This window comes from Rhinopithecus roxellana, chromosome 13 (assembly GCF_007565055.1).
Source record: "Rhinopithecus roxellana isolate Shanxi Qingling chromosome 13, ASM756505v1, whole genome shotgun sequence".
NCBI classification, from domain to species: domain Eukaryota; kingdom Metazoa; phylum Chordata; class Mammalia; order Primates; family Cercopithecidae; genus Rhinopithecus; species Rhinopithecus roxellana.
This window is the reverse complement of record NC_044561.1, coordinates 72,468,417-72,492,804: the sequence shown is the minus strand read 5'-3', so window position 1 is coordinate 72,492,804 and position 24,388 is coordinate 72,468,417. Positions and strand designations below refer to the sequence as shown.

The window sequence follows — 24,388 nt, the reverse complement described above, 5'->3', positions numbered from 1 at the left end:
GAAGCTCAGAACCAAAGCAAGAGAGGTGAGCAGTTGTGGCTACCTAGCAGCCTTGCTGGGTGTCCCATAGGCCTCTCTGAGCAGAAGCCTGTGTGCTGAGCAGCCATCAGCCATCAGGGTATCTGGGGCTGAATGTTCCAAATAGCAAGTTCAGAGGCCCAGACGCAGGAACCAGCTGGGGAGAAGCCAGAGGCCAGAGGGTGGGAGTGGAGTGCGGTGTAGGGAGATGGGACTGAGGACTCAGGCAGGGGCCAGAGGGTTTAGGACCTGTGGGCCGTTATTGAGTGTCTACAGGAGGGCCCCTGGGGGCTTTAAGCCAGGACCGGGATGTAACAGTCTCTTGATTCACTCTTCAGTGGGTCCCTCTGGGGCCTGGTTTGCAGGGAGAACCTAGTAAGGAGGAGACTGGTGGAGATCCAGGTGAACAATGATGGGGCTCCAATTTAAAGCTGGGGGGAACGAACTTGGGATATGCTTTGGGGGAAGAATGAACCACAAAAGGAAAAAAAGATAAAAATTAAAGTAAAAGAGAAACATTCAATTCTCTGCCCCCACCTAAATGGTACCAGGATACATGGCAGGTGAATGCATTAAGTCCCAGACATGAAGGGCACAGCCCCATCCCACACTGGGGGGGTCCCAGGGAGCAGGTGCGGAGGACAGGGCCAGGCTGAGGGAACCAGGGCCCACGTCCCCTGTGGGACATGGGAGTGTAACAAGGTGCGCTGTGTCTCACACTGACACTATTAGTCCACCCAAGTCAGTGGCTCTCACTCCAGCCGAGGTTATCCTGACCTCCTTTCTCCTCTGTCAAGCTGCTGCTATAAACCAGCCAGGGACAAGGCAGCCGTGATGTGAGATGGAGCCAGGGCCCTGTTGTTGGCGTCCCTGTGACACATGTCTCTCTGCTCCCACCTCTGGTGCTGCCCCCTTTTTAACAGCAGACAAGAAACAAACAAGCAAAGCAACAACATGGAATACAACAAAAAGCCTGGGATCTCACACGGCCCCTCCCCATCTTCTGTTGCCGGGATGCGTCTCCTTTCTCCAGCAGATCTGATACCTTTGATCATTGCATGATTTGACTATTTCGTTCTGAATTTTTTTTCCCCTTGTGAATTGCATCTCCTGCTCTGTAGAAATTTCCAAAGATTCACAGACCCCCAAGTCCCAGGGGAGGGGGGGAAGCAGCCTCACCTGGTTCTTCCTCAGAATCCAGGGCGCACAGTGTGCTTCTCTGGAGCACAGTCATGATTAAGGCTGTAAGTCTGAACTCAGCCAGCCCTGGGTTCCAGGTCAAACTCCTCCCCTCTTTTCATGCCTCAGTGTCTTCCTCTGTATAATGGGGGAGTGCAGGAAGTACGCCAGGTACAGTGCAGCTGGTGGGGGTCATCGCTGGTATCCTTGCTTTACGGGTCCATCCCCTGGGGGACCCCAAGGGTTAGAGCCTGGGCCACATGGGGGGAGGAGAACATCCTGTTTCCCCGCCCTCAAGGTTCTCGGAATGGCCAGGGGGCAGACACACAGAAAGGAACTCCACCACACTGCGAAGAGAGAGGTGTGCACCAAGCTCTGAGGCAGCTGAAGCCCAACTCAGTGGTCCCAGAGAAAGGAGCTCTGGAGGGAGCAACAGAGGCACAGCACAGAGCCTGGACGGGGGCATGTGCTTCTGGGTGGACTAGAGGGTCAGTCAGGCTTCTGCCAGTGGCAAGTGGGCCAGGCTGAGCATGAGACTGGAAAAGGAAAGAAGACAGCCCCAGGTTGGAAGGAGAAATTTGCATCATTCCCCCTGGGATTTCTACACCAAGGCCTCACGGCCATGCCCCTAACACCTAAGTCACACTGCCTGGAGTAGAATCTCAGCCCGCCCCGTGCTGGCGGGTGACCCAGGCCAGGCTACTCACATACCCAAGTCTGTCCTCTGTGTGTGGACCGGGGGCATCACCACTTCCGTCCTATGTGAGGATCGCATGGGACCATGACTGAAAACCTTCGACACAGTACCTGCCACACAGTACACAGGGATCCCTGTTCACGGAGAAAGATAGATTTTGAAAAGCCTAAAACAATAACTCTATTCCTTTCTTTATTCCCAGTGTAGCTGCACCGCGGTGGGTGAGCGTTATTGGAATGGAAGGCAGGGAGCGATTTGTACTGGTCTCTCTGCTGCCTGCTCGCTCTCTCAATCTCTCTCCTTTGCTTTTTGCTTTAAGATCGCTCTTCTCTATTGCATGCATGGAGTTTTCTTGAGCTGGGTAGCAGGCTGATTTCATTCATTTCCACAGTGCCTCGAATATCTTCAATCACCCACAAAGACAATGTTTTATTCTATGAACACACCTTTTGCCAACATCTCACTGCTTTCTGTACAAAACAGCCTTTTTGTCTAACATTGAAGTGTCTAAAATAATAACTGTCAATAGGGAAGGAAACAAATTAACATCCAAAAAAAATAGGGAAATGTGGCCCTGATACAAGCATTTGGTTTTTGCTTCTAAAGATGAACCCCTTCCCAGACTCACCTCAACAAGAGGGAGACAGAGAAGAGAAGTCTATCAAGCTTAGCAAACATCTGTAGTCCAATTACAGTCAACAGTTTACAGGTGTTGAGAGTAAACAGTCACTTATACACTACCTCCCCAATGCATTCCCTTAATTTCTCTTAGAAACAAATGCACACATTTTTCTGGGGCTCTTTATCCAAAATGCAGAGAGACTAGCTCCTTTTCTAGGACAGCTGTGGTCCTCCCCACATTGGGTGGAGCAATGGCAGGCCAGAGCTCCACTGGCCAATGTGCCAAACACTGTGCCAGGGTTTCTTCAGCTACCCCAGGCAGAGGCCCAGGCTCCACCCCTGAAGGTCCAGGTTCTGGAAATCCAGGGTGGGGCATAGGAGAGAGCATTTTTCTGATGCTCCCAGCTGCTGTTCTGTTACCTGGGATGTACTGTCTGTGGGACAGGTCATGATTCTCAAATGCTAGTGGCATGAGCATGGACTGGAGAGAATGTTACAAGGTCAGCTTCCAGGCCCCACTCCCAAAAGCTCCAAGTCTGTGGATTTCAGGTGGAGCCTAGGAATCTGCATTTTTCATGAGTTCCTCTATGATTCTGATGCAGATGATTGCGGACCAGAGGTGGGCGAGGCAGGGAATCCTGTCAACATTGAGAATCAGTGTAGCAGGTCTGGGGTAAGGCCTGAGTTTCTGCATTTTTAACAAGCTCCTGGGGGTTCTTGATGCTGCTGGTCTGGGGACCACACTCAGAGTGACAGGCTGAAGACCGTACTTTGGAGCCACTGCTTTGTATTTTAGGCCATATTTTCCCTTTCTGTCTCAGCAATCTTTGCTGCTGCATTCAGAGTAAGTCTGATAAACCAATGCTCTCTACTGGACTCCTATCAGTTACTGCAGTGATTCTGAAACTATGTATTTCTGAAGACTCGAGTTCCCATAAGACATTACAGCTGTGTAAGAAGGTTTCTTTGCACAAAGTTGGGGCCATGCTGCGTGCGCCAGGGTCCCAGCTCTGGGTGAGAATGCTGGCACTGCAGCTTCCCCCGTGCCCCATGCCTGCCCTCTGCACCCTCCTCTTCCTGACTGTATGTGGAGTTAGGAGGACTCCAAGAGCAACTTTACATAAAGCTCCTACACATGTACCTGGCACATAGCTAGCACCTTGTAAGTGCTGGCTATTGCCAAGCTCTACCCTTTCTGGAAATCACGCTGCAGTAGACTCAAGATTCATTCAGTAGTAGAGGGAGATGTGCTTAACCCAGTGTTTGGAGTTCAGGACTCACCTGCTCCCGGACCCCAGTCTCCCTGCCACGGAGTCACACCTTTTCTTTTTCAAATTGGTGCACTCCTCAGCGCTTCAACAGTTCCACAGAGCACATTGGAGCAAATGCGGGGCCTCTGTGATGCCTCTCCAAAGAAAGAACTCCCATAATGCTCAGGCCTCCTGTAGACAAAGGTGTATCCCCAGCGACAGATATTTTAAGAAAATAGACCAGGGACACAAGACAAGAGAGCTGTCTTGGTGTCTAAAGCAGTCTTGGACAGCTTCTGATGTCACTTGAACAGTGATGAAGCACCTTGAATAAGGAGGAAAGCGGAGGGGGCGTCTTTCAAAGGGACAGGCACATGGCCGAGGAATGGAATTCTCTGTCCATGAGGATTTTGGATGGGTTTGTTCATGAAACCTCACTGGCTATGCAGGACCTCCGAGTGAGTCTAAACATCCAGCCTTGTCAACTGGTAATCTCTCCTTCTTCGGTGAGGCGGGGAGTGGGACAAGGCCATGACTGATAGGAGTCCAGGCTGGGGCAAATTTTGTGTCTCCTGACTAGTTCCACAGTTAGAGTTGCAAAACAAAGTCTCGCCTTGTGCTCTAGGATGTAGTGCTTACTCTGGTCCTCCGGGGTTATCTGAAATCTGGTTTCCTTAAGTGTAAGGCGGAGCTCTAACCAGGGGACCACCCTGCCCCCAAGGGTGGGGGTTCTGGGAGGGAACGAGGGGAGCGGCTGCTCTGTAGCTTTCTCTACTGGCTTGCCTAAGTGGACTCTGATCTTGGAGCTCAACAATCTTCCACCCTCTCCTTTGCAACCTATTTCTTAAACCAGAACTAATGTATTCTGGACATAGAGTCCCTGAAAACCCAAAGAAAATTGGATGTATCTGAACAAACAAAACCGTATTTCTTTAAATCTCCAAGCCAAAAGGAAAAGTGTAGAAACATTTACTCACTGTCCAAACTACATATATTTTACCTGATGACCCTTAAAGAAGTGCCCCCCAGTTCAGCAATCACCCGTGCAGAGCAAAGGGAGCTGGAGCCGGCCCAGCCCGTCGGCGCAGACACTCCTGACAGCTCCTGTCTGGGCACTTCTTTCTTTCTTGGAGCTTCTAATTTCTTTCTTGGCTGCTGAGGCCTAACCGTGTGTTTTGATGCACACGCAGGAATTAGTACCGTCCCCAATCCTTAGGGCGCATCCCTAGCCTGGGCAGAGGCTCTGAGTTTTCCTAGGAGCCGGAGGGTGTGCAAAGCCCGGCGGGCTGAAATCTCAGCCTGGCCCTCTGCTCATCTGCTCTAGGTGGAAACAGACGAGGTAGGCCCGGGTCAGGGGAGTTAGCAAGGAGACTCGAGAAATAAAGGACATAATGGAAGTGCCCACTACCGCCGCGGGCCCGGCGGGAAGTCGGACTAAGAGCACCACGGGAACGCCCCATCCAGAAGGGGTGCCCCGGGTGTGGGGACGGAAACCCCAGCGCTGTCTTTAGTCTCCACACCCTCGCTTCTTCCCCCTGGAGACCGAGCGTCCTTGGCCTCTTCGGCCGCAACCGGGCTCCAGACATCCAGGAGGGCCGGGGCTGGGCTGGGCTGCTGCGGCGCGGGGGGCGCGCGCGGGCGCTGCGCCTTTAAGGCCCGCGTCGGCAGAGCGAGCGCAGGGGCCGGGCGAAGGGGCGGGGCCTCGGCGGGGCGGCCGCGGATTCACCTGCAGCTCGGAGCGCGCGGAACAGAGGCGCGGGCGGCTGCGAGGCCGGCGGACGCACCGGCCTGAGGGAACGCGCCGCCGGCCGGACTTGGCCTGGCTCCCGGAGCCGGGGCGGCGAGCGCGGCGGGCGCAGCGGGGCTGGAGGCTCCGGGCGGGCGCGGGGGAGCGGCGGCGGTGGTCTCGGCGGCGGCGGTGGCGGCAGAAGGGAGCGGGCTCCCGGTGCCGGGCACCGGGCGGGCGGCGGGGAAGATGACCGCGGGCGCCGGCGTGCTCCTTCTGCTGCTCTCGCTCTCCCGGGCGCTCCGGGTAAGTTGCCGCCTCCCGCCCCTGCCGTTCGGAAGCCCCGGGCAGCGCGAGGTCGTCCCTGGAGCCCGCAGGGCGCGCACACACCCGGCAAGGCTCTCCCGGCTCCCCCGCCGCGCTCCCCGCTGCATCCAGCCCGGCGCCCGAGCTCCGCGAAGCTGCCTGCGGTCGGCGGGAGCGGGAAGCCGCCTGGGCAGCGGGGAGTGGCGGAGCGGGGTGGGAGTAGGGCTCGGTGGAGGACCCGGGGAGCTCCGCCTGCACCGGACCCGCCGAGCCTCCCTGGGCCGCCCAGAGCCTGTAGCCGCTGCCCGGAGCTGGCTTGTCTGCACGGGGCAGGCTTCCCACTGGCGGAGCCGGCGCGCCCCCCATCGCCCGGGAGCCGCGCGCCGCGGGAGTTGCCGAGCCCAGCCCCGGCCGTGCCTGAAGGTGTGAGGCGCCCGGCGGCTGCAGGCCGGGGATCCGGGAGTGCGGGGCGCCTGCCCGACCTCTCCTGCCCAAGGCCTGGAGGTCCGCTGCGCAGCGCCGCTCAGTGTTTTGGGTGCCGGCAGGACTGGTGCTGCGGGTGGACGGCGGGGTAGGACTGCGGGGCACTCTCACCCCCCCCCCCAGCCCTCGGCGGGGCTGGAGCCCGCGTGTCCGGCGAGGCCCCGGGGGCTGGGAGCGGGGCCGAGCTTGGGCCGGGAAGCCGGACGCCAGGCGGGCGCGGCGCGGGAGGGCGAGCGGGTCTCCCGCTTCCTCTGCAGAGCCCCGCGGACCGGATCGCTGGCTTTGCTCTGCGCCTGGCGAGGTGCGCGGCCCGCGGGGGCAGAGTGCGCGGCGGCTCCGGGGGCGCCCCTGGGCGGAGGCGGAGGGGCGGCGGGAGTTGCAGGAACCCCCTCTCGTGGCCGATCGGCCTCGCTGCCTCCTCCCGGGCAGCGCTGTTGCAACCTCGGAAATAAACAAGTGCCAGCGGCGGGAGGCCCGCTCCGAGGCCGCGGGGCGCTGGGGGGTGCGCTGGGCACACGCTCGGGGCCGGTCGAAACTTTCCTGGACGAGTTGAGCCTCCCACCGGGCTGCGGGTGCGATCTGGAGCTTCGTGGCCGATAAGGAAAGCCGCGGTTTAGAGCTTTTCGTAAGGAATTACCCTGCGTCCAGCTCTCCTCCCTCGGTGCTGGGGGCAGAGGGGTGCCCTCCTCGGGGTCGGCGTCTGGAATCCTGGAGCTCCGGGGTGGGGGCGGCCTCAGGAGCCAAAGCATGGGCGGGCGACAGCAGCGCGCAGGGCTGGAGGAGGCGGCGGGCGGGAGGCGCCACTGCCAGGTGCGGGCTGCGCCCGGGGCTTCCTGCGCTCGCCGGGGAGCCGAGCACCGCTGTGCTCCTGCTCCGGCTCCGGCTCCGGCTCCTGCTCCTGCAGCGGGGCTGGCTTCCTGCTTGCACACACTGCCTCTCCCTCCACCACCTCCTTCTGCCTGTCACGCCCCCTCCTAGAAGCTTGGGAGATGGCCCTGTCGCCCACCCCATCCTTCCCTGGCCTTGTGCCACGGGCTCTAGACTTCCCCACTGAGCAGGAAAGGCGAGCAAGCTCCGGAGGACAGGAGGAGACCCCCTTTCCGGTCAGTTAGGGGAGCTGTCTCCCTGCCTGGGCTGGAGATGGGGGCTCCGAGGGTGAAAATGCGGGCTGAAGACTAAAAGGCGGAAGCACCTCCACCGCCTTCTCCACCCCAGCCACTGGCAGCCTCCCGCAGAGCTGCCTTCTTCGCCCCACTCTGGACCTAGTCCTAGAGAATCTTCTTTCTTGCTCTCCTCTTTCTCCTCCCTCCCGGTGACCCGAAGAGGTCTAAGAAGCTGCCGCCTCCGCCTTACCAAGAGTGTGGAGCGTTGGGCCCAAAGCGCGAATGGTCTGCAGAGCCGCCCACACTTTGGCCTCCCTTCCCTTAGTGGCTTTGGGAGCAGCGACTGAAGTCTTCCGTCTCTGCCTTTTGGACATTCCTCAGGCATCTCCTCTGCCAATAAGGCCCTGGCCGGCCTGGCTTCGCCGTCAGTCCGTCCTTGATTTCCTACAGCGCATCCTGCTGTGTGTGGGGCTGGGGAAGGATGCTCGGGGTCTGCAGCCTCTAGAGTGCTCCCTAAAGTCCCCAGAGAGCAGAGGAGCAGACACGGGGATATGGCATCTGGGTGGAGTCTGTGGCCTGACAGCCTTTCTCTCTTAGCCAGAGACCTTTTGCACAGCAGGCCCTGGATAAATGTCGGTTGGATTAAATTTCTGTGAACTTATTGTTTTACCCTCTCCCCTTTGTGTTCCCAGGCCCATAATGAGGACCTTACAACCAGAGAGACCTGCAAGGCTGGGTTCTCTGAAGACGATTACACGGCATTAATCTCCCAAAATATTCTAGAAGGGGAGAAGCTACTTCAAGGTAGGGCGGGGCGTGGAGGGGTGGGAGTGATTTGCTGCCATGCTTTTCCTTGGGGAAACTTGTAGAGGGGAGAGGCAAGGCTTGCCTCGTCTTTGTGCAAAACGATGGTGGTGAAGTGCAGGAGGTGTAAATTGGTTGACCTGAAAGGCGTTTTGCATAACAGGTGAATGATTCAGAATCCCTGTCATTTTTGAGTGAAGTGAATCATTTCCTGGGCAACAAACTGTAATTCGGATGTAACATCACCCAAATAGTGTGCAGAGAGACTTTCTTACCAAGTATTTTTATGTATGAAGTTCTGGAGACTTAAATTATCCCTGCTTTGAAATGTATGATAAAGCAGACGATGTTGTTGGAAATGCAGTAAATAAGCCTACAGACGGTCTGTTCACAAATGTGGCATTCATTTTCATTACTGCCCCACTGACAACACGAAAACACACATGCAGGAGGGAACTACCAATTAGCTGGATCGTAATTGCAGGATTATATCCACACTTGTGAAGGGAAAGTCGGAGACAACTTCAAAACTCAGATGACAGTAGATCATCCTGCTTATTGGTCTGTTTCCCTTTCAAGACAAACTAATTAAACTTTATATTTGCATGAGAGGGAACATAAATCAGTTCTTCCTTCCCGGAGGTTGCAGAGTTCTGCCGTGAGCACCTTGGCTGTGAGCCTTTCTTCTCTGCATCAGTTTCCTGGAAGTGGCAGCCTTTGAGTTGATTTCAAAGCAATAGAGGAAAAGAATGTTGGATAAAGTATCGAAGCTAAGTTTCTGCATTCGGGACTGTTGACTGCCCTACCGGTTTTGTGTCCCAGAGAAGGTAAATTTTTCCCTGCAGAACTGACAGTGGTTCCTGTGTGTGTGTTTGTGTGCATGCATGTGCGTGAACTCGCTCACGCTTATAGTGATTTTTCAGATCCTCGCCCTTCAAGACAGAACTTGTTGATTCCTGGTTATGTGGATAAGATTTTTATTTTGCACCCAATCCAAGTTTTCTGACTTATTTTTGTTATCTAAACTGTGATACTATTGACTCATTAATTATCAAAAAAATAAAAAATCTCTAGGTAGTTGATCTAGGAGTAGAATGGATGTGCAATCTGAGAGGGCGTACATAGTAAAGAGTTTTCAAGAGCTGCTCTGTTCATTGCACTGTTTTTGTCACTTCGGAGTTGGAATGGGTAGGCCATTTTCAGGATCGTTTGCTTTACTGAGAATCTCAGTGGACCCCTAGAGAAGGCCTGGGGAGGATCCTTCACTCTCAGTGCATTGTACGATCCCTTATAACTCGTGGGGCGCTGACTGCAGTCGGCTGTGTGCATGTCCTGCTGTGCTGAAACCGGCATCCTTAAGCTCTCTGATTATGTGGCCAAATATGTTAAGACCCTGGAGTATCCAATTTTACTCAGGCACTTAAGAAAAATGCCTCCTTTTTATTAATAAATACTGCTTACTACAGAAGAGAATGACAAATTCTCATACTTCCTACAACACGACGTGAGATTTCACACGAGCATCTCTTCCCTTTCATGGTGTGTTGTGTGGGGATCTCCACTCCCAGTGGTCCAGGCCAAACTGCACTGTGCTCCTGATTGGTGTGGTGGGAGAGCCTAGATCACTGGCCTCATGTCAGCCTGGCCCCCGTGGCCAGGTGGTGTTCGCCTCGTGGGATATCAAGAGTCACGTGACCCTGGGTGAATCTGGACCAGCTCAGACATTGTGTGGACTCATTTTCCAAGCGCCCATTGACTTACGTGTGCAACCCAGCCCAGGGCTGGTTCAGGGAAGAATTGCAGAGAATCTCCCGAGCACCTGGACCTGCTGGGTCCTCTCTGCCCCTCCTCTAGGGGCTGTAGTCACCTTGCTTCTCCTGCGCCTGTGTGGGTTCCCTTCTCACTGTTTTCTTCCACTCATTCTTCTGAAGGTGTAGAGTCTCAGGAAGAAAGAGATGTTTTATATCTGACAAATAATTTTGCACAATGGAGGCAAGAGCTAAGGCTGACAGGCCCTGAAACCAGGGCACAGTGACATTTCTGTCTGTATGCAGAGTACTTTGAAACTACAAGACCACGGTGAGGAGGCCTGTGTGAAGAGGAGACAGGAAGCATGGTGTTTCTGTTATTCTGGTAGGAATCAAGTTAAACAGATAATGACTACTTATAATTGAGTTATTCCAGCGGAGAGAGCTTAACCTTAATTTGACGAGTGCAGCTTCACAGAGTGGCCGTGTTCCTCTGAGTAGGCCATGAGCTATTAGCGGCCGCTCCATGGCTCCTTCCCTTTGCCTGAGTCAGCTCACAGCAGCCCCAAACATACAGATTCCAGCAGGAGCGATTTGTTACACAGTAATTAACTTGTTTATGATAAATGGATGGAAGAAATGTCGTGGCATTTTGTTTTATGTCTAAATGAAAAGCATTTGCATTCTAAAAATTTCATGCTAATTAGGCTTAAAATAGTTTTCCCCAATAGGGTAGCAAATACTATGTATTACGAACCTTCTGAGAAGCGGAGCCGCGAAGTATGGAAATGCAGGACTTTGCTGCTGATGGGAGCCTTCCTAGACGCCACTCCTGTGTCCCCTGTGCTTTTTCTGGAGAGTATTTGCATGCAGTTGCATATACTCTTATGCTACAGTTTTGCTTTTAGGATAATTCACTTATGGCCCTGATCACTGATGCATGGTCATATCTAAAATAGGACGGTGAAGCCGTTTGCCTTAGGCTAAAATGCAGTGTTCTCTAAACCGTAGTTTAGTCTGGGGTGATGGCTAAGCTGGTGTCTTTTTCTCTGCTTTGTTAATAATTAATGGCCAGCCTGCCTGGAAGCTGCAGCCTAGTACCATGACCTGCATTGCTCTCCCGCGTGGTGGGCGGAGTCTAGGCACACCCAGACCCGATTCATAGCAGAAAACTCGTACAGGCGGGAGAGTCCTAGGTAGCATAGCGGGAACTGAGGGCTCCTGGGTTGTATCTGCCCTCTATCCTGGAACGAAGCGGGAACAGGTGAGTGGAAACACTGTTCACTGGGGATGGGGTGGAGCCTGGCATCATCAGATTAATGTGGGTACACTATGTATAGAGTATACAAAGTATATTAACATGGGTACACCATGTACAGAGTATAGAAAGAGGAGCTTGTTTCTAATGACTTAACATGACGTCCTCAGCAAAGCCTTGCCTCTCCCCATTTCTCAATTCATTTAGGACCGTCTTGTGTACCCTCTACCACCTTATTGGAGAGGGACCATCTTGTATACCCTCTACCACCCTCTCCCTCCTTATTGGAGAACTTACATTATCTGGCCATTCATCTCTTTTAAACTCTCAGGTTTCTGAGGGGAAGAGCTCTGCCATTCTTTTTTTTTTTGGAGACAGAGTCTCGCTCTGTTGCCCAGGCTGGAGTGCAGTGGCGCGATCTCAGCTCACTGCAAGCTCCGCCTCCCGCGTTCATGCCATTCTCCTGCCTCAGCCTCCCGAGTAGCTGAGACTACAGGCACCTGCCACCACGCCTGGCTAATTTTTTTTGTATTTTTAGTAGACACGGGGTTTCACGTGTTAGCCAGGGTAGTCTCCATCTCCTGACCTCGTGATCCACCTGCCTCGGCCTCCCAAAGTGCTGGGATGACAGGCGTGAGCCACCGCGCCCGGCCAGAGCTCTGTCATTCTTGTTTTCTATTTATATCATTTCAGGATGTTTTTGGCCAACAGAATAAAACCCAATTCACATAATCTCAAATACATGGGGGTGAATTTTTCTTACATAACTGTGAGTGCAGACATAGGTGGCCACATGCTGGAGCAGCAGACAAGGGACACGGTCATGTGCCTGCCTAATCCTCTTCTCCCATTCTGCCATCTTTAGTGTGTCATTTAGTGCCTCATCACTGCAAACTGGCTGCTGTGGTTCCAGTCGTTGCTTCTGAGTTCAGAGCAGAAGAAGGTGCAGATAGTAGCACCATCTGCATTTCTTCCCTGTACCAGGAAAACAAACACTTTCTGAGAATCTCTGCAGAAGTTGTCATTGACTAGGTCACAGGCCACTCCTAGCTGAACTGATGGGGATGGAGCTCTGGGAATGCAGAGAAGTGCATTGTCATGTGTGTCTTAGATCCATTATAATCCATCACGTGGTAGGTGTCCAAATTGCTCATCTCAGAACAGAATTGGGGCTTCGTTCTGGGAAGGAAGAAGGAGGCATGGATGCTGAGTAGACCTTCCCCAGTGCCCAGCACTATACCCGAAGCAGAGTCGACAGACAATGAATTGCTGAATGAGTGAACGACTCATTTGCATACAAAGGCGTTCAGACAGAGGCATGGTTGAAGAGAGATCAGATGTGGGTGTCTGGAATCCATATCTAAGAATCTGCCATTTCTGCCGCACTACATGGCCAGAAGTACTGTGATCTTGTCTTTACAAGTAGTTCGAAGATAGGCTCTTTGCCCATGCAGTTTGGTTTGAACCACCTCTGCATAGATAGGCAACTCTTCCAGGGCAGAGGCATTCTAGATACACAGCAAGAATGTCAATCTGTCTTCCTGTATACCCGATATCCAGCGCTGCCCTAATGCATGGTGGCTGTGCAGTCAGTATTAGTCAAATGAAGTAATGAACGAGTCAGAAAATACTGACACTGTTCCTGTTTCTGAGTTGCTTTGGTTAACTCACAGCAGAGAGGGAGCTGCTGTGAATATTCAAATAAGTGGTACTAATGATAAGCCAACCATGTATGCCTAGAATTATTAGACATTGGAAGTTGCCTGTCCAGGATTGATTCTCTCTCTCTCTCCCTCGCCAACAAACCTCATCTGTGCTAGTCCATTGGCTGACAATGTGCCCTGTTTAATACACCTCTAGACTCATTACACCAAGGTAGCAATGTGGCTTCTTTCTGGTCACTGGTATCTAATTAGGTTAGTCTATTAGGTTAGGCTTTGGGGAAAGCCGTTTTTATTCTTGGTAACAAGGAACAAACTGAGCTGGCCATGCCGTCTGCCCTTTGCTCTTACTTCTTCTTCCTATCTGGAACTCAGATGTGATGGCTGAGGTAAAGCAGCCATTTTGTGACTATGAGGATGGTGGAACACAAATTGGTTCCCAGAAGGCATCCTCGAACAATGGCAGAGCCCTTGACTCACTGTCTCCTGAGTGGTGAGAAAAATAAGGTCAAAACACCATGCTTGGTTTTGTTGTCACGTGCAGCCAAGTGCATTCCCTGACTTGGGGAAAGCTGTGCACACTACCAAAGTCAACCTCTGTCCTGAGCCTGGGTTTTTAGGCTGCCTCTACCCTCCTGTGTTCCTTGGACCTTGGCCACTTGCTCTTGCTTTAAAGGCCCTCCTCTGCTCCTTTGTGAATTGGTGTCTGCACCTAGCACACTGGATTGCAGAGAGCATGTCATGAATACTTGGTAACTGTTGAATAAATGAACAGTCACTACTCCAGACTGTCTTATGGCCAAGAGATGAAAGAACCCTTAGATATATTAAGCCAGGACTATCTGAACCCCTACCAGAAAATGTAAACTCTTTGCTGGATCTTGTAGTGATCCTCTTCCAGGAAGCCAGAAGTTATGTATTGGGGGTTTTGCCTCTGGTCACAATATCCACTGGTTCTAGGGAACCTTGGTCTCTATAGATAAGCAGAATTATGTGAAGACTGAGTGGGACTCAGACCCCATTGGTGGCTTGCCCAGACTTTCTTGCTGTCGAAGTCAGAAGGCTGCTTCTTTCTGAGCACCCAGACGTCCACCGCCTCCGTGGGTGGTCACTTCAGGGATCCCTGAAAATGGGCACGCAGAGCCCAGGATGGAGTCCATGGGATCTCTTTGACCATCTCTGGGGGTGGTTCTTACCTTTTCAGGGGGCCGTTATTGTTTGAGGTTTCCAGCAGCTTTTCCCTATTACAGTTTTGCCTGGTCCCAGGATTAAGAGGTTCAGAAAGGGAAGTGTATATCCTGTCCTTAGAAAGGGGTAGCTATCAGATAAAAGGTAGGACCAGCCCAGGAATAAAGCACAGAAAGCATTGCATGGTGTGTCGTCTACAGGCCAAATCTCACGCTGAGAGAGGGTCCTGGTAGCCCTGGTTAGAAACAAAGCAAGGCAGAATGCTGCCGCCCTGCTGGGCTCTGCACAGTCGCGTGCCCCTGTGTGCAGCTGCTTCTCATGGCGCTGCCTTTCATCTCAAGAGGGAGCTGTGGTCAGTGGCCCTGCTGCTACCCATGAGAAATCTAGGCTCAAGGAGGCGGCCACACCTGCCCCAGATCACTTGATTCCTAAGTCAGTGGATCAGGATTCCCACCCTGCAAGCTTCCTAACCGCTGCTTCTCTGTTCACTGCCACTGAGCAGACCCCTTTCGTTGTAGAAGGCAGTGCACGCACCAGCTACAGAAATGAGGATGTGTGAACTCATTGATGCTGTGACTTAAAGATTAAGGTTTTGCATTTGAGAAATATGTGTTTTAATGAGTCTTCAGATGAGGGAGCATGAGGCTTTGCAGAATTATAATGTTATAATAACATTATGTTCTGTCCAGTCCTTGGTATATGATATCTCATCTAACCTTCACAAAAGCCCTTCCAGGGAGGTAAGATTGTTCCCATTTTATGGATCAGTAACTGAAGATCAGTGAGTTCTGGAGATTGGCCTACGGGTATGAGATTTGCTCTGTTTTCCCTCTTTGTGCAGTCCTAGGCATTTAGCTCATTCCTATCTCCAAATTAATGTTAAAGAAGATGGTTTTAGAGCCCTGCTGTCATGTGCAGACAGGATCGGACCCAGATGTTCAGGGCCACAGCCGTAAAACCAGCAGTGACCAGGCACACAGATATGTGCAGTAAACAGAGGCCCTCAGTGTGTCGGGAAGTGCTTGGTTGCAGTTGCTCCTGTATAAGGCTCAATTGAAGTGGGTCTAAACTCCAAATACCGGGGGTTTGCAAAAGCAGCCCTGGGATTAGAAGAGCCCGCAGCTTCTGCAATGCCAGTGGGAGCTTTCAGTTCGGAGCATGCAGCGAGCAGTCCCAGAGCAGAGCTCTCACTTGGATTTCAGACTCTGCCAGCGCGGGGAAAGCCGTGCAGAGACGGAGCTGAGAGCAGAGTCCGGCCGGTCCTGGAAGCCCTGAGCACATTCCATCTGAGCTGGGTTTATGCACGGATCCATCGTTGTCTACACTCACATTGTGACACCGGGCACCGGGAGCCTTAGTGAGGCCGGTTACAGATGGAGAGAAAGTGCCAGGATCTTGCAGCTGGCCAGCCGGGGCGGGGCTCCCTGACAGCCTCTCTCGAGCAGATGCCGTGAGAGCTGGTCCTGAGGCTGCCATGGCCTTTCTGCCCGTATCGGGGTCCTGGGTGTCTGCAGAGATCTTGTATTCTAAGCTTAGAGAGAGCAGTGTGCTTGCTATAACTTGAAACAGTCTGAAGATGTGGTGCTTTCCAAGGTTCACATGGGTTCCCCTTTTCTGCCAAGCCCCCTTGTGGTGAAGGCCTTTTGCACTCCTTTGCCTCCAGGGGTGACCTTCCTGTGCGCAGGGTCACTTCCACTCTGGGACTGCATGGCAACTGGGTTGGTATAAGCTTCCAAGACCTGTGGCTTTGTTTCGGAAGTAGTGATTTTTCTAATTCTACCTTGCAGTGTTAAAAATAATCACAGTGAAATTCATAATCAAGTTCAAAGGAAGAGTATTTGGTGTGTATGTACCTGTATTGTGTGCTCCTTTATACTAATTTTAAAATGTGGAAATTTTGTGACTTCTCTTATGTTGCAAATGGAGGTGGATTAAAATTAAGGAAAGGGCTTTTTCCTCCTTCCCTCCTTCCCTGCCTCCTTCCTCTTTCCCTCCCCTCCCCTCCCCTCCCCTCCTCTCCCCTCCCCTCCGCTCCTTTCCCCTCCCCCTCCCTCCCTCCCTCCCTTCTTTCCTTCCTTCCTTCCTTCCTTCCTTCCTTCCTTCCTTCCTTCCTTCCTTCCTTCCTTCCTTCCTTCCTTCCTTCTTTCTACCCTCTCTCCCTTGCTCTCTCCCTCCCTTCCTCCTTTCCTTCCTTTCTTTTTTCTTTGAAAGCTAGGTTAAGTAGATGCCAGGACTAATCATGAACTGAGAGAGAGAGAGAGAGAGAGAGCAAGCAAGCATTCATCTTTTCAAAAGGTGTGCCTATTATTCTGACTTTTTGAAGAAGCAATTTTTCCTCCAAGTGAATTCCACTGTAAAAAATACCATAAGCCGGATGAAGCTTCTTTCTGTCAAGGGCGATAAAGTTCTCCTGAGTGTGTTCTTGTAAAACCTCATGGCATTTGCCGGCTCTTCAGTCCCCAGAGTGGGACTGTGGTGTCTTGCAAGCTGGGGTGGTAAAATCCTTTGTTTTTTGTCAAAAGGCTCAGAATTTTGGTGCCTTTTTGCCCGGGCTCTGGGCTGCCCTCTCCTGGTGGCCTCCGGTATTGTCTCTGGTTGGTGTCTGCTTTTGGTTCTTAAACAAAAGAAAACAAACAAACCAAAAATCCCTACTTAATTATCTTTGACCCAGTATGTGCTCCCCGAGGCCATTTTCCTGGCAACCCCCACGTCAGGGGCCAAGAAGGAGGGGAGGAGCTGCTGTTTGGGGGAACTTACCATGTGCTAATGTGTCTTTTCATTTAGCACTTTCATGAGACCTGCAGCTTAAGGTAGTTAAAAGGCGCATCCCAGATCACTCCGTATGGGACTTTGTCTATTTGTTTTTATCTCCCACACTGCCTTTTCCAGGAGGAATTTACTTAGATTACAAATTATATTATTTTCTTATTGCAGTACAAATGCCCACAAATGTAGCAGCTTAAACAACACAAAGTTATTATCTTGTGGTTCTGAAGGTCAGAAGTCCAGTTCCAGCCCCTGTGCTGAAATCAAGGTGTCTGCAGGGCAGGTTCCTTCTGAAGGCTCCCGGGGGGAATCCGTGTCCTTGTGCCTCCCAGCTCCTCGGGGCTTCTGCACTCCTTGGCTCCTGGCTGCTTCCTCCGTTTTCAGAGCCAGCCGCGAAGCATCTCTGTGCCGTCCTCCAGGGTTATTGAGGGTCACTGGTCACGTCCACCTCTCTCTACGTCCTTCTCTTCCATTGTAAGAATCCCTGTGATTACCTTGGGCCTCCCTGAGTAACCCAGGATAATCTCCCATCACAAGATTCTTAATTCAGTCACCTCTGCCAAGTCCCCACTGTAAGATCCCAGGCTCACAGCCTCCGGGATTAGGATGGGTACCTCTCTGGGGAGCCGTGATTCTGCTGACCACATGCACGTCTGACGACAGAGCGAGCCTAGCAGGTGTGTGTGGGAGTTTCCCACTGACCTCCACACACTGAGGACTTGCTATGCGTCCCACACTGTGCGGTGACCTTCATTCAATCCTGCAGACCCCAGGGGTTCCTTCATTCAGTCCTACACGTACCTCAGTGGTTCCTTCATTCAATCTTACACAGACCTCAATGGTTCCTTCATTCATCTTACACGGACCTCAGTGGTTCCTTCATTCAGTCTTACATGAACCTCACAATCTTACACATACCTCGGTGGCTCTTTCATTCAGTCCTACACATACCTCAGTGGTTCCTTCATTCAGTCCTACACGAACCTCAGTGGCTTCAATCTTTTTTTTTTTTTGAGACGGAGTCTCGCTCTGTTGCCCAGGCTGGAGTGCAGTGGCATGATCTTGGCTCACTGCAAGCTCCACCTCCTGGGTTCATGCCATTCTCCTCCCTCAGCCTCCCGAGTAGCTGGGACTACAGGCGCACACCACCACGCCCGGATAATTTTTTGTATTTTTAGTAGAGACGGGGTTTCACCGTGTTAGCCAGGATCGTCTCGATCTCCTGACCTCATGATCCACCCGCCTCGGCCTCCCAAAGTGCTGGGATTACAGGCGTGAGCTACTGCGCCCGGCTCCTTCATTCAATCTTACACAGACCCCAGTGGTTCCTTCATTCAGTCTCACACATACCTCAGTGTTTCCTTCATTCAGTCATACACAGACCTCACAATCTTACACATACCTCAGTGGCTCCTTCGTTCGATCTTACACAGACCTCAGTGTTTCCTTCATTCAGTCCTACACAGACCTCAGTGGCTCCTTCATTCGATCTTACACAGACCTTACAATCTTACACAGACCTCAGTGGTTTGGGGTGGCATCTCCACTTCACTGTTGAGGAAACTGAGGCATGGAGCCACTGAGTGACCTGGCATGAGCTGTGGGTCAGGGGGTTCTATCTGAAGGAACACTCCAGTACTTAGCCACAGCCCACTGGCTCTCACCCAGTCCTGCCTGGCTCCAGGAGCTCCTGCCACCTGCCTTACCCTGTGGCTGTAGTTAGGACTCAGAGGGGCAGTGTCCCTTGTGGGTCCTGAGGTGGGGATCTGCTGTTTTGGGACTCCGCAGGGTGAACTGCCTGGGAAGCCCACAGCAGCTTCCAATTTGGACCGTTCTCACTCTTCCTCGTTTGGATTCACTGTGTTTTCTTGCTGACAGTATGTGGGGATTTAGGGAGGATTAAGGTAAGCCTTCCACGACAGATGAATATCCACAGGGCCCCAGAGTGCTGCTCATGCCTTGCTAATAGGAAGCTGATCCTTGAGGGTCTGGGTGCTTCCCAGCCCGGGAAAGATGCCCCTGGTACAGCCCCAGGTGTTGAGAGGTGTGCTTGCTCCTGGAATGGGTGCATTTTCCATTTGGAGTACGATTTAATGAATTTCCATTCCCAGGGTGTGGGTTTTGGACCCTGTGTCTCTCCCCAAAGAAGCGCCTAGCTCTCTTTGTCTCTGGAGAAGGCAGAGGAGAAAGGCTTGCCTTCCAGGTGTCTTTTCAGCAGTGTGCCCTTGGGTTTGTGTGTCTGTATTGGAGAAATGTTGAAATTTTTGGCTTTGCATTTGTTCTGGCCACCCACATGTGAGTTGAGATACCGTCTATATTGATGTGCCTAGAAAAGCATGAAGGAAAGTTGGTGTATGAGTTGCTAGGTGTGAAGTCCTAGGCTTCCACTTCCAGGAAGGTCCAAGGAGAAACGCAGGCTGCAGCCCCTGATAGGGTGCAGAGAGATGCTGGCAGGGAGTCCGGAGAGGGATGAATTGGATGAGGGCCTTTCCTTCTCTGGACCTCAGTTTCCCTGTGCAAAGCAGAGGGATAAGATGATCAACTGTGGTCCAGGAACTGCCTGCCTGGGGGGTACTTGCTAAACTCGCCAGCCTGCTGGGTCCTGTCCCAGACCTACTGGAGGGTGCCAACAGTGACCCACAAAGGATCCCTCCATGCAGAGCCTCGAAATGTAACATTATTTGGAGAAAGGGTCTTTGCAGATGTAATCAACTTCAGAATCTCTAGATAAGATCATCCTGGATTACTTGAGTGGGCCCTAAACCCAAGGACAACTGTCTTTTCAAGAGACAGAGAAGACACAGACATGGAGGGGGAGGCCCTGTGAAGTCACAGACAGAGACTGGAGCAATGCAACCACAAGTCCAGGAAGGCCTGGAGACCCTGGAAGGTGGGAAGGTCAAGGAAGGACACTGCCCTAGAATCTGCAGAGAGAGGACAGCCCTGTTGACACCGGGATTTCAGACTTCCAGCCTCCAGAACTGCAAAAGAATACATTTCTGTTACCTGAAGCCACCAAGTTTGTGGTCATTTATTACAGCAGTCACAGGGAACGAATCCACCCACTGAGCTGGGAATTCTGGGGCTGTGACCTGGGACTCTGCTGTTTCTCTCCATCTCCCAGGGAATCCGATCTTTGGGAAAGCATCAGGGCTTCAGGCTTAGAGGATGTTTAGCTTCGGATTCCCCAGGGGCTGCATCCCTTGAGAGAAACCGTGTTATCTGGGAAGGTATCTGCCAAATGTAACCAGCATCTCAAAGTGCAGCTCAGGTGGGTGGCTTGAAACAATGCTGGGTGTTTCAGTCCCACCGGAAAGGCAAATGAGGCACTTCAGTGTAGTAATGGGGTATTTTATACTGTAAAGCGTGACATAGAACAATTTCATTGGAATTAAAATGTATATGGAACATTTGTTCTCCACCCATTATCTTCCTCTGTCAAATGGAATCTTAACAAGGATTATAGCTCAGATAATATCACATAGATATATTGTAAATATTTTGTTAATCTAAAGGTCTGCGTTTGGGAATGGATCGTTCAACAGAGACGGAGAGGGGAGGCACGCTCCCTCTGCTGATGAGATGTGGAGGGACACAGAGAGGAGCTGGGCACTCTCCAGTGTTTACGGAACACGCCTCTTCTCTCCCCAAAACCGCTTGACTGTGGAAATGCAAAAAGATATTCTTTCTGGCTGCAGGAATCTCCTGTCCTGTGTTTCCAGCAGCTGTGTGTTTGCAGCCTGGCTGAGGGTTCGCACACGGCTCAGGAAAGCAGCTGCTGAGCCTGGCTTCAGGGCTGATGGTGTCACTCTCGCAGCCTGTGTTGCAGCAGGCTTCTTGCAGGTGTGGGTCTGGGCCTGCAGTCGACAGGGGAATGCTCTTTGTACCCCCAAGCGTCTTCTTCCGACATGTGTGGCTGTGGAACACACAGCCTGCCCTCCCGTCTCTCTTTCTGGGTTGGGCAGCTGGAGAGCCAGTGCCTGGGATGGGAGTGGGCCTGGCCAGCCCAGCTGGTGGCATGTAGCTGGATGCCAGAGCATCTTGGGTCCATCCACGTCTCCTGCGTGGATCCCGAGGAGGAGCTCCAGGCCAAGGAGGGGAGAAGGCACCTCTGGCTGCACTTGACCTTGTTCGGCTAATGTCTTGGAGCGTCTCAGCCAGAACCAGGAGGCAAAGCCAGGCAGTGGGAGCCGAGCGGGGCCTGCGCACAGGGAGGCCCAGGCCAACAGGTCAGTGGCTGAATTGCTTTTTCCTGATGCTGGGGTTGGTTTGCATCAGTGAAAACTTAAAAGAGGAATGTACCTTTTCTCCTGTCTTCTTGTTTCCTTCAGTGGGTGCTATGGTTTGAGTATTTGTCCCTTCCAAATCTCGTGTTGAAATGTGATCCCAGCCATTGGAGGTGGGCCTGGTGAGCGTTCACGAGTGGTTTGGTGCTGTCCTTGCGGTGATGAGTGAGTTCCCACTCTGCTAGCTCCTGGGAGAAGTCATCCTTATAGAAAGAGCCTGGCATCTCCCTCTCATTGCTCTTGCTTCCCTTCTCGCCATGTGATCTCAACACGTGGGCTCCCCTTTGCCTTCTGCCATGAGTGGAAGTTTCCTGAGGCCTCCCCAGAAGCAGATGCGTGCCATGCTTCTGGTACAGCCTGTAGAACCATGAGCCAAATAAACCTCTTTTCTGTATCACTTACTCAGCCTCAAGTATTCCTTTATATCCACACCAATGGACTAAGACAATGGGATATTACCAAGGCTCTGGGTGATTTGTTGGTGGGGACAGCCACTGGCGTTTGGCTCCTGAATCCTGTAAATGTGATGAGCTGTGCTGTGCAGACACCTTGGGTGAGTATCAGGATCCTATGGAAAGCTCTGCGGTGGTCCTGGGGCTCAGCCCACTTGAGGGGTTAATGGCACCACTGTCTGTTGCTCTGGTCCGCTGATGGAGCCCTCCCCATGCCGGGTGCTGCACCATGCCACCTGGGTTCATCTGCATGACCACCCTAGACAGGAGGCATGTTACTAACCCTCCTTTCACAGAGCTGGGGTGCTGACATAGGACAGTTTGGCACGGCCACTCCCTTAGTGGCCCTGGAGGAGCCAAGATTGAGGGGGGTCAGCCTTCAGAGTCCTGTCCTCCACCACTGTCCTCTGTATCACCTTGGAACCAGCCCCCCGTGGAGACCTGGTACACCCTGTTGCCTGGAGAGTCCACGTTTCTAGTCCTCAGCCATCAGCTCTGTGACACTGGACCATTTTGTGACCTGTGTGACCTTTCCCACCTCATAGGAGGGAGATGCCAGGTCCATCTCACGAGGGCCTTGAAGACCCAGCAGGGTGATCCGTGGTCCATGTGTATTGAGCCACCAGGCTCTGGAAACACCAAGGCTTGCTGGCTTGCTCTTATTTATTAGTTATAATTAGTTATTAATTAATTATAATTAGTTATTAATGTAAACACATCAGGCCCTGCTCCGCCAAGCAGACCCCAGCCCTGCCAGAGCTGCCCTCCTGCTCTTGTCCTCCTCTTGTAGTTCCTGTGAAGTGACCTGCCTGGCCGCTGACACCTGGGAAAGGTGAGTTGCTCTCCCACCCCCAGGCTCCAGAGGCTCCCGGCGAGAAGACTCTCAGACAGCAACTCCGTGTTCCCAGCGCGTGACTGGACCTCCGGAGCCGCTGGCACTCACTTCCACATGGCCCCAGCTGTCGACGATGACCTCAAGCTCCTCAGACCAACCTCCTCCAGAATCTGGCCCCCAAATGTGAAGAGGGCTGGCTGACCTTTGCAGCAGTCATTTTTCCATCAGAAGGTGGCTGGATTTGATGGGTTTTATGGTTTTGTTGAGAGACTTTCTCCCTCAATGGCCTTTACATTTCTTACGCGTGGCCCGAGATCTTTTGGCAAAAGGCATGTTTAAAAATTGAATGAATAAATTATGGAGAATGGCTTATTTAAAGCTCCGTAGGCTGATGGGGGAGAGAGGTGGTAATGAACATAAGTTACCTGCTATCATTATTTATTAATCAGGTATTGGTATGATTGGATTACGTCGTATCCTGTTTAATGCTTGGGCAGCGATGAACAGATGGGGGTTAGAAGTAAGTTGTTCTGAGAATAGGCCTGCTGCAGCCTGCAGCTTCTTCTCAGGTTATCTTATTCTTTTCCATCTTCCGTCAGATACAAAGAAGGGATTATATAACTTGTTTTATCTAGTTCTTATATTTTAAGATAAAAATGGAATACCAGTGCCAGGCTGAAGGCTATAAAATTGCGATCAAGAGTCCGTAAAATTAGAGAACTTAGGTTTTCTTGGAAAGAGAGAGGATTCGCAATGACTGTTTCCTTAAAGGCGCTGGACACTTAAGGATTGACCCACACAGATGTGTAAGACAGTTTTTGCTCCATGTGGAGCAAAAAAATAGAGTTATGTGCTTGAAAGGTTAATGGCTGGTAAACGTCAATTTTCTTCAATCCTGGCTAATAAAAATAGCTTATAAGACATAAAATGTCATGCTGCCAAAATTACAGGGGCCTTTGAAATCCATTTTGAAAACTTGTATCCATCGTAAACAGTGGTGGGGTGGGGGGGGGGTGAGCCTCAAGTGTTTTCTCATCATGGCTGAGTGATGGCACCTTAGCGGGGAGGTCGAGGCAGCTCCAGAGTGGCGAGGATGTCTTCCTCTGGGGTGTTTTTGGGTTAAACATTTACCATCCCCTGGATTCATAGTCTGGGAAACTTTTTGCAGTACATCTTTATTGCATTCGATCTATAGCCGCCTTGACACTCTTGGAACCTACGGGGCAATGTTAAATGCTATAAGTACAATATTCTCTCAAAATCTCATTTCTAAATATGATGGCAGTGACAGACTTTGGGTAGAATCCCTGAAATTAGAATGGGGCTGTCTTCACTTTCTGGGTTGGAATTTCAGCACATCAAGATTCTGGAACTCTCCAGGGTTTTAAAGGGATGGACTGGGAGCTGGGAGAATAAGGGCTTCTTCGTACCGGCATCTCTAGCCCCATGGCCTCATCTCATCTGCTTTACTTGGGATGCAAGTTTGAGGGGACAGCGCAGAGACTCTGTGATGACAGCAAATGTGGAGAGCCTGGCTTCCGAAATAATTGCCCATCGTGAGTTAATTTCCCAGTGCCCTTTGGGGCTGGCATCCTCTGCTGTATTAAATCCAGCTCATTGACAATGGCACTCCTTCTTCCTAAGTGATAGAAGACAGCCCTCAGCATCCAGCCCTGCTGAGTCAGCACAACAGAGAGGCCAGCGGGCTGTCTTTGTCATTTCTTTGTGAGCAGAGGATTAAATTGCCCTGTGGGCTGGCATGGAGCCATGGGCCGTGGTTTTGCATCCCACAATGTGAGGCCCCGGCCTGGGGGTTCTCAGGTCTGCACTCACATCCCAAACATCTCCCACGCTCTCCCCCGGCCTCTTCTTACAACGGTGCGTGAAGCCACGTGAACTGAACAACAGAATTTGAGTTTTCCACCCCACCAACCTGGAGGTTGTACCTCACCGTGGGCAAGTGAGAAAAGGTGCCCCTCACGAGATGGTTCTGTCACGATGCCATGG

The 24,388-nt window shown here is 52.0% G+C and overlaps 1 protein-coding gene across 1 annotated transcript in view; it reads left to right on the top strand.

Moving 5' to 3' along the window:
- The first annotated feature begins 5,587 nt into the window (after nucleotides 1-5,587).
- The window catches only part of CDH4 (cadherin 4), a 704,949-nt gene continuing 686,148 nt past the window's right edge, over nucleotides 5,588-24,388 (top strand). Inside the window, exons 1-2 of the mRNA XM_030914248.1 lie at nucleotides 5,588-5,797; nucleotides 8,076-8,187. Of these exons, the coding sequence (XP_030770108.1) occupies nucleotides 5,741-5,797; nucleotides 8,076-8,187 (169 nt within the window). The 5' untranslated portion in view covers nucleotides 5,588-5,740. The remainder of the gene's footprint in view (nucleotides 5,798-8,075; nucleotides 8,188-24,388) is intronic.